Consider the following 17,928-nt stretch of genomic DNA (forward strand, 5'->3'; position numbering starts at 1 on the left):
TATACAATATCCAGTACAGATAGTTGGGATAGTCTTGACTACTTGTACTTTGGAGGTGGATGTCGCTATTAGGGTCCGTCAAACTTTTCTTAATTGTTAATGGAGGAAGTTTAATTCAAGACAAACACGTACACTTTACTTACCAAAAAAAAATCGTGCACAAGTGGGGATGGATGAATATACACAAATTGTGCGTATGGATGACTTCTTTTTATTTTTTTTTTTATTTTTTTTTTAAGATACAAGCTGTGTTATACACTAAATTTATCTAAATAATGAAAAAATAATTTTGAACGTGGGTACATAAAAAGAGGTGTATCGTTCTAGCTAACTTGATTGAGCTAAAGCTGCGAGAATATGGACGCCTATCAATCTGTCATTTTGCCTATTTTTGAGCAATTTTTCCTATTTTTGAGCAATTTTTTTAACTGAAGTGACCCCAAGTTCTCGGATAGTACATTTTGATGAAGTATTTGATTATGGTTGAAGATTTTGAAGACAGTTAGAAGTTTCATCTTAAAATCAATTGATCATATAGAGAGTAATCCAATCTTTTCTAAGCCCTTGTATGGTTTATCTCTCATTGATGTAGGACTGTCCTCACATTCTCATACGTCCCTCACGTGTAACGAATTTTCAAACTTAACATGTAAACAATACAAATGGGGTGACGTGAAGTATGTGTGGCCATTTAGGTTTCATACGTAGGCTAACCTGCTTTGATATTATCAAAAAAGTTGAGATTTCACCATAAAATCAATTGGCAATACGAAGAATAACCCAATCTCTATAATCCCTTGCATAATTTAGTTCCTCACTGACATAGGACTTTGTTCGCACATTCCCATACGTTTCTTAATATCTCTATGTAAAGGCTGTGTTTGCATGTTTGGTTAAAAGTTTGCCCTAGTACGTACGTACTCTACATACATGCATGCATGTATGCTCTCTCTGCCCGTATATATAGTTTTCGCATCAGTTGATTTATTTTTCTTACTTTTTGTGTGTGGATTGAAAGGTTAAGCTTTAGGTGACCAATAGAAGAAAGGTTAACCCTTTACGACAAAGATCATAAATGAAACACACGTGAACAGTTGTGGACATTAGACATATATCATACATGTGACATCTTCATCCTTCACAAGATCGATCATGTATCCCCCGATGGATAAATAGGTTTTGAATTTTCTTTTTTTAAAGAGATAATTTCCTTGTATTTTACGTGATTACTTATTTGGTTATTTATAATTTTCTTTTATTATGCTAAGAAAATGGCAATAAACTACTAATTTTTATTCGAGCTATATTGATGAGAAAACAGACAATCTCATAACTAAGCACGTCGCGCGCTTGGCTGGGCTGGCGAGCGAAGTTATCTTCCGGCCAATTGTCCACACACCCAAAGCTTATCGCCATCTCTGTCGACGTCGAGACTACCTTTACGTTTGATTTGTGTAAAGATAAATGAGATTAACTAACTGAACTATAAATCCTTTTAAATAAAATGAATTACACCTTACACGGTATACACACACGTACACACACAAATGTCCCACGAGTTCTGTACAAATCGGACCTGCTTACTTACCCAAAACGTTTTAATCCCAAACCTTCTCCTGTATATATGTGGTCCAAACCTGTTGTTTATATTTGACCCTTGAGTTGTGACGTTGTTTGTTTCTTTGATTATAGACATGTGTCTGAGATTTGAGACATGCATATTTGACTATTCTGATTAATACAGTCTACGGACAGTATGTTACTTGTAAGCATTAATATTATTGAATAATAAAGACCACAAATTCATTGAAAAATCAAAACATTTAATCTAAAATATTGGGGAAAGCAGAAGAAGCAAAGTCTTCAACTGCGTTCTGTATACGGCGATTTGATTTCTTTAACCAACGTTGGATCATGCACGCATGGTTGATCCATGGAGTTCAATCTCTGGTATATAGAAATCAAATAACTAAATTATTCACCTAACCTTGAAAATTAAGAAATGACGACTCATTTAGATAAAAAATAAATAATTTTTATTTTGCAATATATATATACTTATTTGAAAATTGAACCCCATACGATCATACCATTCTTTAATTCAAGTCAAAGTTGGTTTCACTTCTCGAATGTCAAACTCTATATAAGGTGATACGTTGTCCTCCATTGTTTAAAATCCCTTTTTAAATTTTGACAGAAAATCATTTTCCGAGTCTCCATCTCTGACTTCGGTTTCGTTTACCATCTTGAAAATGGCATTCTAGTTCTTAGTTAATAAAAAAAAAAAAAAAAAAAACACATTTGTTAATATACTTTTTATATAAGCGCGTCTCATATGGAATTGTAACGTCCCACTCTATTTGAAAATGTGGTGGATTTGTATGTCCAAATAAAATCGTCTTAAAGTTTGATTTTTTATTTATTTATTTTTAAAATGGACTAACTGGTGGCAATCGCCACAACAGTCCACCCTTTTGGGGGCCGGACAGAGACATTTTAGTCTCCTCCTGTCACTATCGTGTGCTTTATCAGCATCAGAAATCAAACATTACCATATTATAATTTTATAGATATATATATATATATAGCAAGTTTATATGATATGGATGAGAAAGATTTTGAGTAAATTAGCAAGAGTAGTGCGTCTTTTCTTCTACCTGGTTAGAATCGTCTCACAATAATTAAAGTAAAATTACATAATTAAAAAATAAAAATAAAAAAGACTAAATGCACTTGTCGCGCCACCCATTCGTTGACTCTCTGCCCTCCGGGCCTCACCCATCGCTGTCCGTAACCGAACCTTCATGCAACTGACCGGCTTTTGCCGGTCGCCGCTTACAGTGTCCGCGGTCACCACTTTACTAGTTGTCTTTCATATAAAGATTACAAATTACAGTATGACAAATAGAAGAAGCCTCCCTCGCTAGCAGCCCAAAATTTAACAGAGAAAATCGGCGAGGAGGAGAAGAACTGCAAACTGAAACGAAAAACAAAAGATGAATACTTTCGTCCATTCATTCAATTGATTCATACCAGAAGCCGTGTTCTTTTGAAGTCAAAAATCTCTCTCTATCTGTCAGGTTTGTCTTTTTTTTCTCTCTCTTCTTATTACGTTTCTGCTTTATTTCTTCACATACAACAAAACCCATTTCTCGAATTTTGATTCATTTTTGGTTTTATTTTCTTTCCATTTTTTGCTTCATTTCGCAGACATTATGTTTGATACAAGAAAACCCACCTCAGAAAGTTTGGTTCTTGGCAAGGATTTTGCTGCTGCTGCTTGATTGTACATTCTCTCTCTCTCTCTTCTAGAGGGTTTGTTTCTGTGAAATGGGGGTCCAAGATTTCTGGGTTTTCATTTTTGTTATTGGGTTTTGCTTCCAAGCTCGGATTTTAAGCTCTCAAAACCTGACATGCAATCCCAACGATTTGAAAGCATTGGAGGATTTCAGGAACGGTATAGATTCTGTGATTGATGGGTGGGGCAGCAAATTTTCACCTGATTGCTGTAAATGGGTAGGCATCACTTGCAATTCTTCGTCGTCTCTCGGATTGAACTATTCCATTGATACTTATAGAGTGGTAAAACTGGAGCTTCCAAAGAGAAGGCTACTGGGAAATCTCTCTGCATCTTTGGGGACATTAGACCAGCTCAGAACCCTCAATCTCTCTCACAATTTCCTCAAGTACTCGCTTCCGATTTCGCTCTTCCATTTGCCAAATTTAGAGCTCTTAGACTTGAGTTCTAATTACTTTTCCGGCCCCATTCCTGTCGATATCGATTTGCCTTCAGTCCAGTTCATTGAAATTTCTCAAAACTTTTTGAATGGTTCCCTTCCAGCTAGCATCTGTGACAGTTCTACTCGGCTTCGAACTCTGAAGTTGGCTGTGAACTACTTCTCTGGTAACCTCCCACCAGGTCTTGGCAATTGTATTTCCTTGGAGCACCTCTGTCTAGCCATGAATAATTTCAATGGCAGTGTACCCGAAGGTATATTTCGTCTGCGAAAGCTAACCCAGTTGAACATGCAAGATAACAAGCTGTCAGGGGCCCTCAGCGAAGAATTCGGTAACCTCATTAACCTTGTTCGTTTGGATATCTCAACTAATGAGTTTTCAGGAACTATCCCAGATGTTTTCCACAGCCTTGGAAGATTACAGAATTTTGTAGCTCATTCAAATCGTTTTGGTGGTCGGATACCCCCTTCTTTGTCGAGTTCATCGACTATCACTTTGCTTAATTTGAAAAACAATTCGTTGCAGGGCACAATTGATCTTAATTGTTCAGCAATGACTAGTTTGACCTCTCTTGATCTCGGTTCCAATCGGTTTGATGGGCCTATTCCCTCCAATCTTCCCTCCTGTCAACATTTGAATACTGTCAATCTTGCCCGTAACAACTTCACTGGTGAAATCCCAGAAAGCTTCAAGAGTTTCCATAGCCTCTGTTACATCTCGCTGTCAAATTGCAGCCTTTCCAATATCTCTTCCGCCCTTCAAATTTTACAGCAGTGTCAGAACCTGACTACCTTGGTTCTCACCTTGAACTTCCGTGGCGAACAATTTCCTGCTGATCCAACCCTTCATTTTGAAAAGTTGAAGGTTCTTGTTATTGCAAACTGTAGGCTCACGGGTGTAATACCCCAATGGTTGAGTACTAGCAGCAGGTTGCAGTTGTTGGATATATCGTGGAACCAATTGGAAGGAACAATTCCAGTCTGGTTTGGTAATTTTAGCAGTCTTTTCTACTTGGACATGTCTAATAATTCCTTTACGGGGGAAATGCCGAGAAGCCTAACTGGACTCCCGAGCCTCATTAATGGGAGGATCTCCGTTGAGGAACCTTCCTATGATTTCCCTCTTTTCATGAAGAAGAATGTAAGTGCACGTGGGTTGCAGTACAATCAAGTTTCGAGCTTTCGGCCTACATTGGACTTTAGCAACAACAATCTTAGTGGACCAATCTGGCGAGAGTTTGGGAAACTGAAATCGCTTCATGTTTTGGATCTGAAGTGCAACAATCTATCAGGACCGATTCCGAGTAATTTATCTGGGATGGCCAGCTTAGAGACTCTGGATTTGTCTCATAACAAGCTTTCAGGGAACATACCGCCTTCGTTGGTCAACCTCAACTTCTTGTCCAAGTTTAATGTTGCAGACAATCAGTTATACGGGGTGATCCCTACAGGACCTCAGTTTTGGACCTTCCCAAATTCAAGCTTTGAAGGGAATAATCTTTGTGGCGACCATGCGCCCCCATGTCCATCAAATGTGCATTATCCCCTTGGGAAGCCCAGCAAAACAAGGAAAAATAGAGGAGTTGTTATTGGTATTGCTGTTGGAATTGTATTTGGAACAGCATTTGTTCTTGCTCTCATGTTCATAATTGTGGTGCGGGCACATAGCCGGAGAGAGGTTGATCCTGAAAGAGAGGACCACGATACCAACGAGAAGGATTTGGAAGAACTCGGGTCGAAACTAGTAGTTCTGTTCCAAAACAAGGATGCTAATAAAGAGCTCTCTCTTGATGACCTTCTACAATCTACCAACAATTTTGACCAAGCAAATATCATCGGTTGCGGGGGTTTTGGTCTGGTTTACAAGGCCAGCCTTCCTGATGGTAAGAAGGTTGCTATCAAGCGGCTTTCTGGTGACTGTGGCCAGATGGACAGAGAATTCTACGCTGAAGTTGAAACCTTGTCAAGAGCTCAACATCCAAATCTTGTACATCTTCAGGGTTATTGCACGTATAAAAGTGACAGGCTTTTGATATATTCTTACATGGAGAACGGTAGTCTGGATTACTGGTTACATGAGAAAACCGACGGTCCAACCTCTCTAGATTGGAATGTGAGGCTTAAGATTGCTCAAGGGGCGGCGAGAGGGCTTGCTTATTTGCACCAGTCATGCGAGCCCCACATCCTTCATCGGGATATAAAGTCAAGCAACATCCTTTTGGATGAGAATTTTAAAGCGCACTTGGCGGATTTTGGTCTTGCAAGGCTCATACACCCGTATGCTACTCATGTAACAACTGATCTTGTTGGGACATTAGGCTACATCCCTCCTGAGTACAGCCAAGCTTCTGTCGCTACTTACAAGGGTGATGTGTACAGTTTCGGGGTTGTTCTTTTGGAGCTGCTCACCGGAAAAAGGCCAATGGATATGTGCAAGCCAAGAGAATGTCGGGATTTGATATCATGGGCATTTCAGATGAAGAGGGAAAAGAGGGAAGGCGAGGTGTTTGATCCGTTCATTTGTGACAAGCAGCACGATGAGGAACTGTTGTGTGTTTTTGAGATTGCATGCCTTTGCTTAAGCGGAAGCCCGAAGGTGAGGCCTTCAACTCAGCAGCTAGTTACTTGGCTCGATAACATTAACACCAAGAAAGTCTAGCTTTGTTTTTTAGATAATGAAGCCAGGGAAACCCTGGTTGTACAGCAACGTATCTTACTTGTATAAGAAGTTATATTTCCTGATCTATAAATTTTTATATTTGCATTCTCAACGTTGGTTTTTGTTGTAAATATTTATCCTCGACGGAATTGGTTTCGTACTGTCGCTGTGCGGCATATCAGCAACGACAACGGTTGTAAGAACGTGCTTCTTTTTCGTGTAGAAATCACTTCTACTTATAAGCGCCTTTAACATAAACGCTTTTATATAAACCTGTCAAAAGGTGCTTCTCCAAAAAGGCGATTCCACAACTGCAAATCGCTTTTAAGTTTTTCTACCAAATGTTGCAGAAGCAAATCCCAAACAGGCACTCTGTTATCTTTCTTTGCTTTAGAGTTCAAACATCTTGAAAACAGTAGGCGACCGTTGAAATTTTGGACGTAGCCAATTGACAATTGCAATGTCGTGCAGTCTCCCAAACCCATTCACATCGACATCAATTTATGAAAGAAAAGTCTACAAAACCGAATTTCTTCTCTCTAGACCTTACTGTCCGGAGCTTAAGAACCACTGAATCTGGACCTCGGTTTGTTTGAAACAGAGATCAAAATCCTTGATTTGTGTGAGGTGACCGTTGAAATTTGGACGTAGCAATTGACAATTGCAATGTCGTGCATTCTCCCAAACCCACTCACATCGACACCAATTTCTGAAAGAAAAGGCTACAAAACCGAATTTGGTTTCTCTATGTACCATATTGTCTGGAACCTAAGGACCATGAAATTTGGACCCTTGGTTTATTTGGAAGACAGATCGGAGTTCTTGGTTTGTGTAAGGTGAGCCAGCATAACGAGTTAAATGGTAACCGTCGTATTCAATTTGAGTGGTTCTTAGACTCCGAAAAATGAAATCCCAAAAGATGTATGTCCTACAAAACCAAAAATTTAGTCATATATTTTTATATTTGTTCGTTTGACATTTAATTAATTAACTAAAATTGTGGTGTTGGTAAAAAAGGACGACGTGATGGACCAACTCTTGCGTCTCTCTCAGGATTTCTTTGACGGCTCTCAGGATTTCTTTGACGGCCGGTGGTCTAAAAGAAAAAAGAAACCCGCAAACTATACAGGACAGAAATTTCCACTCGTATTTTTCCACCCACCCTTACTACTTGAGCCGACTCCGACTACTTTGCAAACCAATACCTTACACACACCATTTATCCACTCGTATTTTTCCACCCACCCTTGTACGCTTTGAAATTGACGAGCAAGTGTGATTCGAGAAATTTTTTGATATGAACATTCACAGGGCTGTAGATAAACTCGAAAACAATATCGGGGCACACGATTTGGTGGCCTGCGAATTGCCATTGCCAAACAATAAGATATGACATGACAGTTCTACTACAGTTTTAATGGCAGCTTATATGCAGAGATAGAGAGAGAGAGAGAGAGAGAGAGAGAGAGGACGGCATAGAATGAGCAGAAGTACTCAACACATCGAAATCTGATTTCGTAAATACATGTTAAAGAACAACAAAAGAAAAGAAGAACAGATTGAATCACTCGTGTTTGTTTAAAAAAAAGAAAGAAATATTTGGCAGTTGAATTGATAATATCTGTTCTGAATAATTTCTAAGCATCCACAAACAACCAGAAATCTTGCAAACAATGGGCACACATATTATGAGATGGTCACTTCTTTGAACAAAAATGTCACATTGTACGAGGAGGAGGAGGAGAACGAGGATATTATTATCTATCGGCGTATCAGGCATTGGATTCCATGTCATCTTCCATCTCATGCACAGCTTGAAGTGGAACACTTCCAGACATAAACCCACTCTCCGATAGATTATTCAAAGGACCGTTTCCAAACAAGCATACCTGGGGCTCGATCTGGTTCAAGCGGTTCCACTCATCATCTGATAGAGACCAACTGAAGATGTCTATGTTTTTTCTTATCCTATCAGGCTTCAGGCTGCAAGGCAGCACACTGGTTCCTCTTTGCAGCCCCCAACGCAAAATCACCTGAAACAGATAACCAAATGTTACTAAAATCACAAGCACTGCCTTTATTTCTGGTACTGATTGAGGACAGAATCATCTGGGAATAAGTTTTGGTCTCCTATGCTTAGTAGCGCATTCATGTTTTAGCACCCAAAAATCCAGTGGCGGTTTTGATATTTAATGGAAACACAACTGGTTCCACCTTAGGTGCTTAGTCTGAGAAGTTCCATTGCATGAAGGGCTGTAAATGTTTTATGGCCAAAACCGATACAGAAAAATCTGATACTAGCATGATCGGGACCCTAAAATATGTAATGAAGCAAAACACCATTGCAATCAGAGCATCCACATATTGAATTCATGCAATTGCTTTTTCAAATTTCTGATGCCTGAATTGCTTTGCGTTAAAAAGCACAAATGAAGAAGATGGTGGTTTCCATCCCTAAGATAACCATGCTTGCAGAATTTAAAGATGAAAAGTAAAATGTTGAAAAACAAAATTCTGGCTCATGTGTAGTACAAATCACTAGCGAAACTATAACCTCCAAACAGGTACCAACCCCATCTCATTTCTAAACATAAATGTGCCACGCCTAGCTTAGATAGCATGGTCACTGGCGGACCAAGCATACCAAGTTACCAACACCAGGTATAACCCCTCTCTTTAAATAAGTATTATTGTGTAGTTTCTGTTTTAAGTATAACATTCCTTGGGACATTACCAATAGCAAAAGTAGCATAGAGTTATTGGTGGGGCAAAGAAGAATGAAGGGAAACTAATGTTGATTCAGCATATAATTGAGGTCCTAAGTCAATGAGGGATCCACTCCAGACCTTTCGGTTTATAATCTAGTTATCTCCAGTCTTGGTTTATATCTTCCCAAAGTCAATCTTGCAGGTTCAACCTATCTATAGCAAAGGGATAATAGCACAAACTTCAGACTTCGGGAAATTTTATAGAAGCCTACTGTGATATGGGTCTTGAAATCAAAAGGATATTCAAATTGTGTAATATGAATGGTACCTCCATTTCCAGTACATAGCTTGAATGACTTGAGTAGTAAGGAGAAAAAGAAAGGACTTGAATCTAAAGTACCTGCTCAGGTGTTTTTCTGTGTCGGTCTGCTATCTCTGAAACTGTTGATATTTTCAGCATAGGCCCATGCACAGACCTTGACCTCCTGAATGATATGCGAGGAGTTCCAGGTTCATCTTCCCCACCTGAACTGCTATCAGATGGTCCAGGAGTAGAAGTTGGGACTCCTAAGGGTGTGTGAGCAGACACATGGATACCTTTCAATTGACAGAACTTTACAAGTTCATCTTGCCTCCAAAATGGGTGCAACTCCACCTAAAAATCATAAATCAAATAAGCAACCTGAATTATGTGATAATATCATAGATTGAGCAACTTCAAGACCAGACCCTAACAATCTAGATTGAAACAATGATGATTGGATACTAATTAAAATCTAGCAAAGATGAACGTAAAAATGCAGCCACTGTACCAGAAAAGAGTTGGGTTTCCAGTGTCAACATTGAATCAGAAAGAAAGTCATGAGAGGTTTTAGTCCTACGAATCAGTCTCTTTTCAATAAAATTAGATTCAAGTTTCAACTAGTTTTGGAGCACAAATGCAGTGACGTTGGCAATATTTATTAAAATATCAAAGAAAGTTCAAAGATCGGTGAAGAGGAAAAATTCAGTCTTTAAGTTCATTTTCCAGCCAGACTGTGCTAGTAGGCCAATTCTTACCAACTCAAATAATGTTTTTCTGCATTTCCATAACATATGTATACCCAATTACCCATTTACCCAAGTAGAACCTAAATAAGCTGCTTCAATAAAGGTTATGTTACGCAATATTGTTATATAAATGCAGGTTCCTTCATGTTGCACTGAATCCCACCGTTCAACACTTACAATTACTAGGACCGTCAACCAAATAATGGAGAAAGTGCAGGACATGCTTTGTTCATGTGAGTAGATTGTAGCAAAATAGTTGCTGAAAAACGTCCTTATCTAACGAGATTTTATCGTCAAATGTTACTAGATTAAGTCACTCGTCTACTCTAACATATTAGACCCATGGACAGACATTGTAATCAAACAAGAAGCAGAAAAGGAAAAATAAAGACATGGAAATACATTGCATCATTCAAACAATAATAAATACTTATAAAAATGCTGAAATGTTAAAAAATAGCAAGAATGATCTACCGAATCCAACCTGATTCACAGCAGGTACAATCTTTGCAAATTTAAGCAATTGTTTGATTTGCGAAACACTGAAATTGCTGACCCCAATAGCTCTCACCAGACCCATCTCAACCAGACCTTCCATAGCTTTCCATGCTTTCTTCAACCGATTCAAGAATTGCCTATACTCACTCCCAGACTTTGAAGGAGGATCAGTAGCATCACCAAACGCCGAGCTGTCAGGCCAATGCATCAAATATAGATCCAAATATGAAACTCCAAGATTCTTAAGAGAAACTCGAACATAGTTCTCGATTTTATTGAGAGAATTCATTGTGCAGTAGAGCTTAGAAGTCAAGAAAACGTCTTCCCTCTTCAGTGAACCCTTAAATGCTTCAGCTAATGCTTCCCCAACTTCAATCTCATTACCATAAAGATGTGCACAATCTATATGGCGGTAACCAACTGATAACGCCGTTTTTACGGCTTGAACACAAAGGTCTCCACCACTCTGCCATGTCCCAAGTCCAATGGCAGGAATTCTATCCCCTGTGTTTAACACAAAGTAACTTCCTGGTGTTCCAAACTTTCCCTTCATCCTCGAGTTTCAGAGCCAAACGGGTAGATTGTAAATAACCAAGCAATCCTAAATCCCCCGAGTACAACAATCAAATCGAAATTCCAATAATTCAGCTATATTAACAGGTGAAATATGAGCTCCAAGCAAACTATTAAGAACCCAAAATCTCAGAAACGGGGACAAAGTATGCAAATCAAGCAAATACCCAAATAATCAAACACCAAAAACTGAGAAACCCAAGTCGCAGAAAATCAAAAGAAGACTTCCAGACCAAAAAAGACTGCAACTTTGACTACAAAATTGCCCGCAATCTGTATGTCAAAATGTCAGAAAGAGAGCTCACCACGACAAGAAGCGAAAGAAAAGGCCAATGCTGAATCAAACAATCAAGCCTTTTTTCTTTGGAAACCAATACAAGCGTATCACATCTGATGAAGTGTGTACGAACATATTCAATCAAGGGGTCCTGGTCAACAACGGCAGCACAGAGAGAGAGAGAGAGAGGAAAGGGAAGCCCCAAAACACAAAACAAAAGGCTTAGCTGTGATATCAATCTCTTTCCATGAGGAAAATGCAATGGACAAACGCTGCTATGCTCTGTGTCTAATTTTATTTATTTATATATATATATATATATATTATTACTAAATTAATTGTCATTTTCTAATAAAATTCAATGTTTAACCCACCTAACTTAGAAGACTCGTCCAAATCCACCCACCACCCACCCCCCCACCCAACCTAAAACGACATTCATTGACGATTTGATGTCTTTCGTCTCCATACAAGAACAAATGTACAAATCAATCAATAAATAAACATGCAATGTCTTTGTTTCGACGTGACGATCTTTTTCTAATCATGTTTGTGAAAGTCGTAGCAAATGAGTAAAAAAGGAAAGCTTTTGCCATAACGTAACGGTAAAAGCAAACTGCTTTTTCTTTCACTTTTGGGTTCGGATTCTTGTACTCCAACTTTGACTCTACGTCGCCGGTCCGTATTATTCATCATTCATTAATGTAATCATATATAGACCAGTGATGAAAGTACACTTTACCAATTTTTCCGGAGCTGACAGATCCAGCAGTTCCGACCATTCAATTTAAGTTATGCGGTCTCCATTGGCTCCATCCCACTGACTCACATGTCACACAAAATCACACCCTCATCTTTCTCTTGAACGCTCTAGATAGCTAGGTTCGTTGGCTCCAAAGTATGAAATTCGGATAGGATATAATCGAAATAAGATGGAGTCGGAGTAGGCTTCACTAACTTGGAACAGAAACAAGATGAAATGACAATAAGCTTAGCCACAAGGCTAACTTAATGATTAAGCACCATAGGGTGAAATTTTCCAACTCGAGGTGACACTCAAAATTTCCGGCCAACATTCAAACTTAAAAGCATATGAAGAACAACCGAGTCTCATAGAATAGACTTATAACTAAATAAGAGCATTAAAGTGATTGGTTGTTCGATTGATCAATCAAGTGGGTGGTGATTCATTATCACCTCATGTTGAGTCAAATAAAACACACACTAAGCTTTCAAGTTAGTAGGGTATCCCACCCATTGAAAGTGGTTAGCAAATCACCTTATGTAGTTGTTGACCATAAAAACTACCAAACCTACGTGGCGTGCAGGCCGAGTAATTAATAAACTAACTACATCCTTCAGTTGCGTTCGGGGCATGCCAACTTGTCGCCCGAAATTGGCCGGGGAGTATAATGTATTGATGTCACATTGGGAGCACTGCTGACTTCTCGATCTTGCAACTGCAGCCGAGGAAAGAACACGTCTCAGCCTTTGGGTTTTAGAGCCTGAAGACAAGACTGCTAGTTCTGCGAAGTTCAAAAATCGTTAGCACCAGGTTCGGTTATAGTGATTGTATTCGTGAGAGTATAAGCACTCGCGAACTGGTACCAAACTATATGGACACAAGTACTCAAATGAGATATACGTCTTGATTGTAAATGTGGTTCGGTCGTCAAAATGCCGAACCCTAAAAGATATTTGTGAATATCCAATCATAAAACAACTCGGCATTCAACGTGCTGAGCCTAGTAACCTGTAACACTTCACTTCACTAGGAAGGCTAATGAGATGACCTCCACCAACAAGGACTCGAAAATCTTTGTCGATCGAGACTTGGATAAATAACCAGTCGGTCTTGAAGCAATGTTGTTTATCCAAACTGAAGGTGCTCCTTGATCGGCTAATTCTATAGCTCCAGTGTTGTTTATCCAAACTGAAGATGTCGTCGGTTGCCTTCACAGTGTTGTTTATCCAAACTTTAGATGTGTTGGTGAGAAGAAAAGGGAAGAGGATAAAATCTCAAAGGTTGTTGAGAAGCTTTGCGCAGGGCAATTTGTGTGTTAAATTGGAGGGGCTTGAATGATGCACTATCTTCTCTATTTATAGCAGCGAATCCCTTCATTGCCGAACTAAAAATGTACTAGGATTAAAACTCATCAACGTATTCCGATCAGGTTTCGGCCAATCCTAATTCCTATAGGACTTTGAACTAAGCTCTTTAACAAACCAGATTCATCCCCTAATTCTCAACGGTCCTTAGCCTTAAGACTCCTAGTTGCACTAGGATTCGACTAACTCACCCCTATCCAAATCAAACCTCTTCTTAATAGGATTCGACCGACCTTAACTGGACGGCCCATAACAAGATTATAGATGAATGCTATTGGGCCGAAAATGACTCTAAGTTGAGCCCAAACAGTAGTTTAAAAAAAAAAAAAAAACGTGGGAAGAACACAGCAGGTGTCTGAGAAAACAAAGCGCAATGGAATAACTGCAGAGGTAGCATCCTAATTACACTCCGACATATACCAGTCAGAGTAAAGGTAAAGCAGCTCCCCGAAAGCAAACCAACATAAAAGGGACAACAAAGGGAACAAAGGGAACAAAGAAAAAAGAAAAGGCAATGAAAGTCCTCCTAAATCAGCGCCTTTATTCAACTACCACCCATCTGCTTTATTCACTGATCCAACTTTCGAGCTCTCCCAATTTCACCTTCACCATCTCAGCTTTGCAGGAAAGTACTGCAACACAATAGTCAAATTTTAAGAACACAGAGAACCGATGGGAAAAAAGAACGAAATCAAAATGATCCGATTCACAGAAACGTAAGGAGATGAGAACTCATGATCTTGAATCTCTACCTTCTCAATCAGAGAGAGATAGTAGGGCTTGACTTTCTCAACACCGATGCGAACTTTGCTCTTGCTGTAAAGGTCATACTTGCTGCATACAGAGAAGCAAAGTTAGTTCGTCCTTATTGTTTTATCAAAATTTGTAAACCAGTATGTCGAACATATGTTTGGAAGGATATCGCGTCTATCTTCGGTTACACAGTCTTATATTGAGAAGTGAATATTCTTACTTGAATACTTTGAGCCACTTCAAGTTCTCAATGTCCTCTTCATTCATCAAGTGCTTATATGCTCCTGCCTTGTGTAAAGCTGCAAAGTAAATTTGATCCATAAATACTAAATATTAACTTGAAACCAGAGAGGGAGAGAGAGAGAGACAGTGAGTGTGTGTGTGTGTGTGTGTGTCTGCTACATGTTGTGTCAAGTAGCGCAATTGAAGGAAAGGGGGCCAACAGGGCTCTCTGCTTTGCGAGGGTAAGGAAATGTACCATAAAATGAATGGTATCTGATAATGAAAAGACCAGCCGAAGGGAGAGTGCTTTTGTTCTCCTTGGCCACCTGTACACACAAAACCGAAGTAAGATTACCATTGTAAGACTGAAAACATTATTAAAAAATGGTGACTCCAAGCCAACAAGGCTCTCCGCCTTGCAGTGGTTGGAAGAGCGTTTGCTAAACGTACCAAGTACATGTAGTCATCGTGGCCCCATGACATCAGTACATTGTCAAGTCCGCAGCCCTCAGAATAGATTCCGTACTTAGTATTATAAGCAGGATTGTTGTAGTCAGGATTTTCCTTGAAATGCTGCAAGGCCAACCCGATTCAATATTAGAGACTATCGACAAATGAACATAATGTTAGTGAACTGAATCATTTCATACTTTGACGATGGAACATGGTACAAAATTTGTGAGAGAAAGACCTTGTGATGAACAATTGACTCATCGAAGGCACACCCGACAGGAAATGTGTCACCTGTAATTAACAAACAGTCTCAGTTAGTTTCATAATAACAAAATGAAACAGACGACGGATTCAACGACCAAAGGTTAAACAAGAAGATGGTCCTCACCTACAACAGCCCACTGAGGAAGCTCCCCGAAAGCAGGAAGATTAAGAACCTTGCCAAGATCTAAATGTCATGAAGAACAAAGTTAATTTAAGCAAATGGTCCTCATGATAAGCTAAATTTACAACAGATACGACTCAGATTAGAGAAGCACGTAATTAATTAATAACGATTGTACAAGTATAGTATACCATGGATCAAGGCAGTCAAGTGCAGCCATCCTTCATTAGGATAGTCCTTTCTGATAGCTTCCGCGGTCTGCAAGAGATGCTCGATCTGGGGCTCATCCAAGTCGGGATCACTCTCATCCACAACTTGGTTGAGATGTTCACAGCATTCCCATATGCTCATTTCCACCTTATCCAGTTTTCCATATTCTTCCCTCATCCGCTTCACCTGCAATCAATTGTTAAACATCCAACCAATCAATACATAAAGCAATGACCTAATTAGGAAATCAAAGAAAAACCAAATTAGCAGCTGATTGTTTACAAAGTCGACGCTCTGGTAAATGTGATTGATTCTGTAGAACTCCTCGACCCCATCTCGCCGCTCGCTGCTAACATCATAATCCCTGCATTTGCATGATATAATTTCATATATTCTACGAATGGAAACATTAAAACCAATGACTTGCAACTGTAATTTGCACATTTCTTAGAAATGGCAAGAACAATACCTGAAAGTGTGGCCGAATGCGTTCGTCGGAGGCTCCAAAAACCCACCATCCAACACCAACTCATTTTCCTCGCCAGATTCAGAGACCTTCTCCTCGGCCTCAACCGCTCCTAAAATTCAATTAGTAATAATTCAAGAAAATTATCAGCACCCCTACATGCATGTGTGTGTGTGTACATATATATAAATATATAAGATGGGGGAGAAATATACCAAAGTCGGGCTGCTGAACGAGGATGGTCATCCTGCGGAGTCGACGAGCAATCTAAAAGACCGATTGGGGAGAAACGTCGGAGGCGGTGGCGATTGTAATAGCATGGTGAGGGTGTGGGGGAAAATGTGAAAGTATTTATAGCTAGCCGGAGAGTCCTTCCGTGAGAATTCCCAGTAACCGAGTCCTTCCGTGAGAATTCCCGCTCACCGAGTCCTTCACTGAAAATATTTCCAAGAATCTGTGAATGTGAGAGATAAACAGCAAACAAACAACGGTAACGTACGCAAGCCCACCATTTCACCTGGACATGCAGACATGCTATAATATTAGCTGTCATCCTCTCTCTCCATTTTTTTATTTAGAAAAACTGATGAATTAAAAACTTTGAGTTTAAATGATTAAAATAAAATAAAGAGTAAAGTAAATAGTATCAGGATTGATTTTTTAATATAAAAATATGATTTTTCGTTAAAGTAAACAGTAGGCTTTTCGTTAAAATTCTCTTTTTATTTTTCTAAATACGTTTAAGGATAAATATGTTTTTATGACGTCAGGGAGCTCGTTGTGGATTTTACCTCCATGTGGATGCTGAGTCAGCTACAGCTGTGGTGGACGGTTTAGAAGGAAGGAGGGTGGCATAGTGGGGCCCGCATGACGCGGTCTTGACTAGACGACTAAACCTTACCGCTCTTCACTTGTTGGGCCTGTTTGAAGGCCCTGAGTCCTGAGTCCTTAAACGCTCCGCTAATGGCTCTTTGCTTTTGGGTTTTCTTTGCTTCCAGAAGTACCTTATTTTGGTAATTTTAATTTTTACTAACCATATCATTAGATTTTCAATATAATATTTACATATTTTTTTCCTATTTTATTTTTTGTGATATGGATTATTGAAAAGGGCAATCCTTGGCGTAAGAAAAAGTTGCTCCTTTGTAAACAAAATATCACAAGTTCGAGTTGTGAAAACAAAGCAGTGAAGTTTTTTGCTTGGGGTTGCACTAGGAGTGCCTTGAATAAAAAAAACAAAAAAAGTCAAACTGGCAAACTTTGCGTAAATTTTTATTGACAAGCATATCATTTGAGATAGCACCAATTATAAAACTATTGTGAATAATATGTGGATGACTCACATGAATAATTTGTTACTATATTTTCACTATTCATTTGTGAAAAATTTGTAAAGTGAATAGTGTTCTTTGCTTATAAAATGAATGAAGAAGAGGTTCACGGAAGAGTTTTGTGAAAAAAAAAGAAAGAGGAAGAGAGAAAAGAGAAGAAGAGGAAGAGAGAAAAGAGAGGGGATAATAAAGAGAGTTATTTTGAACTCTTATTATTCTAAATTATAATGAAAATACCAACACTGCCCTGAGGACGTACTCCAGTCACACTGATTGTAGAGGAGCCTCGTAAATTTTATGTATTGTTTTATTTATTCCACTGCACACACCATCGATTTTACAACAAAAACAAAAATATTGATAAAATCAATAATATGGACATGTCGGCACTTCATTTGGATTATTGATTTTGAATGGTCGGACAAGCATAGCGTATAGCCAATGTGATCAAGTCCACGCTTGCCAAGTAATCCGAGTTTTACAAGTTTCAGTAATCT

At 39.0% G+C, this 17,928-nt stretch overlaps 2 protein-coding genes and 1 pseudogene across 3 annotated transcripts; 1 reads left to right on the plus strand and 2 right to left on the minus strand.

Annotated features, from left to right (window-relative positions):
• Positions 1–2,853: 2,853 nt before the first annotated feature.
• Positions 2,854–6,508, plus strand: LOC137731567 (phytosulfokine receptor 1 pseudogene; annotated as a pseudogene). The gene is made up of 2 exons (XR_015957913.1): positions 2,854–3,080; positions 3,211–6,508. The product of XR_015957913.1 is annotated as a phytosulfokine receptor 1 pseudogene (transcript).
• Positions 6,509–7,877: 1,369 nt separating this feature from the next.
• Positions 7,878–11,788, minus strand: LOC137730906 (aldo-keto reductase family 4 member C10). Its single transcript, XM_068469907.1, has 4 exons — positions 11,531–11,788; positions 10,639–11,253; positions 9,505–9,759; positions 7,878–8,429 (listed from the first exon to the last, which is right to left on the minus strand). Exons 2-4 carry the CDS (start codon positions 11,203–11,205, stop codon positions 8,169–8,171), a joined length of 1,083 nt encoding a protein of 360 aa, XP_068326008.1. The 5' UTR covers positions 11,206–11,253; positions 11,531–11,788; the 3' UTR covers positions 7,878–8,168.
• A 2,177-nt stretch (positions 11,789–13,965) lies between these two features.
• On the minus strand, positions 13,966–16,615 carry LOC137732226 (inositol oxygenase 1). The gene is made up of 11 exons (XM_068471527.2): positions 16,316–16,615; positions 16,104–16,212; positions 15,917–15,998; positions 15,616–15,820; positions 15,428–15,487; positions 15,278–15,330; positions 15,037–15,159; positions 14,843–14,912; positions 14,585–14,663; positions 14,364–14,445; positions 13,966–14,243 (listed from the first exon to the last, which is right to left on the minus strand). The coding sequence occupies exons 1-11, from the start codon at positions 16,344–16,346 to the stop codon at positions 14,217–14,219; spliced, it is 921 nt and encodes a 306-aa protein (XP_068327628.1). The 5' UTR covers positions 16,347–16,615; the 3' UTR covers positions 13,966–14,216.
• Positions 16,616–17,928: the final 1,313 nt, after the last annotated feature.

The sequence above is a fragment of the Pyrus communis genome, chromosome 16 (genome assembly GCF_041283825.1).
Source record: "Pyrus communis isolate YQ-2024b chromosome 16, ASM4128382v1, whole genome shotgun sequence".
Lineage (NCBI taxonomy): Eukaryota > Viridiplantae > Streptophyta > Magnoliopsida > Rosales > Rosaceae > Pyrus > Pyrus communis.

Excerpts from the sequence above, each read along its gene's own strand:
- LOC137730906 (XM_068469907.1), bottom strand. The coding sequence starts at position 11,205 with ATGAAGGGAAAGTTTGGAACACCAGGAAGTTACTTTGTGTTAAACACA. Across the intron at positions 9,760-10,638 it reads TTGTACCTGCTGTGAATCAG|GTGGAGTTGCACCCATTTTG; the intron begins GTTGGATTCGGT and ends TATGATTTTTAG. Across the intron at positions 8,430-9,504 it reads ACAGAAAAACACCTGAGCAG|GTGATTTTGCGTTGGGGGCT; the intron begins GTACTTTAGATT and ends TATCTGTTTCAG.
- LOC137732226 (XM_068471527.2), bottom strand. The coding sequence starts at position 16,346 with ATGACCATCCTCGTTCAGCAGCCCGACTTTG. Across the intron at positions 15,331-15,427 it reads TCCTCAGTGGGCTGTTGTAG|GTGACACATTTCCTGTCGGG; the intron begins GTGAGGACCATC and ends TGTTAATTACAG. Across the intron at positions 14,664-14,842 it reads CAGATACCATTCATTTTATG|CTTTACACAAGGCAGGAGCA; the intron begins GTACATTTCCTT and ends TTTACTTTGCAG.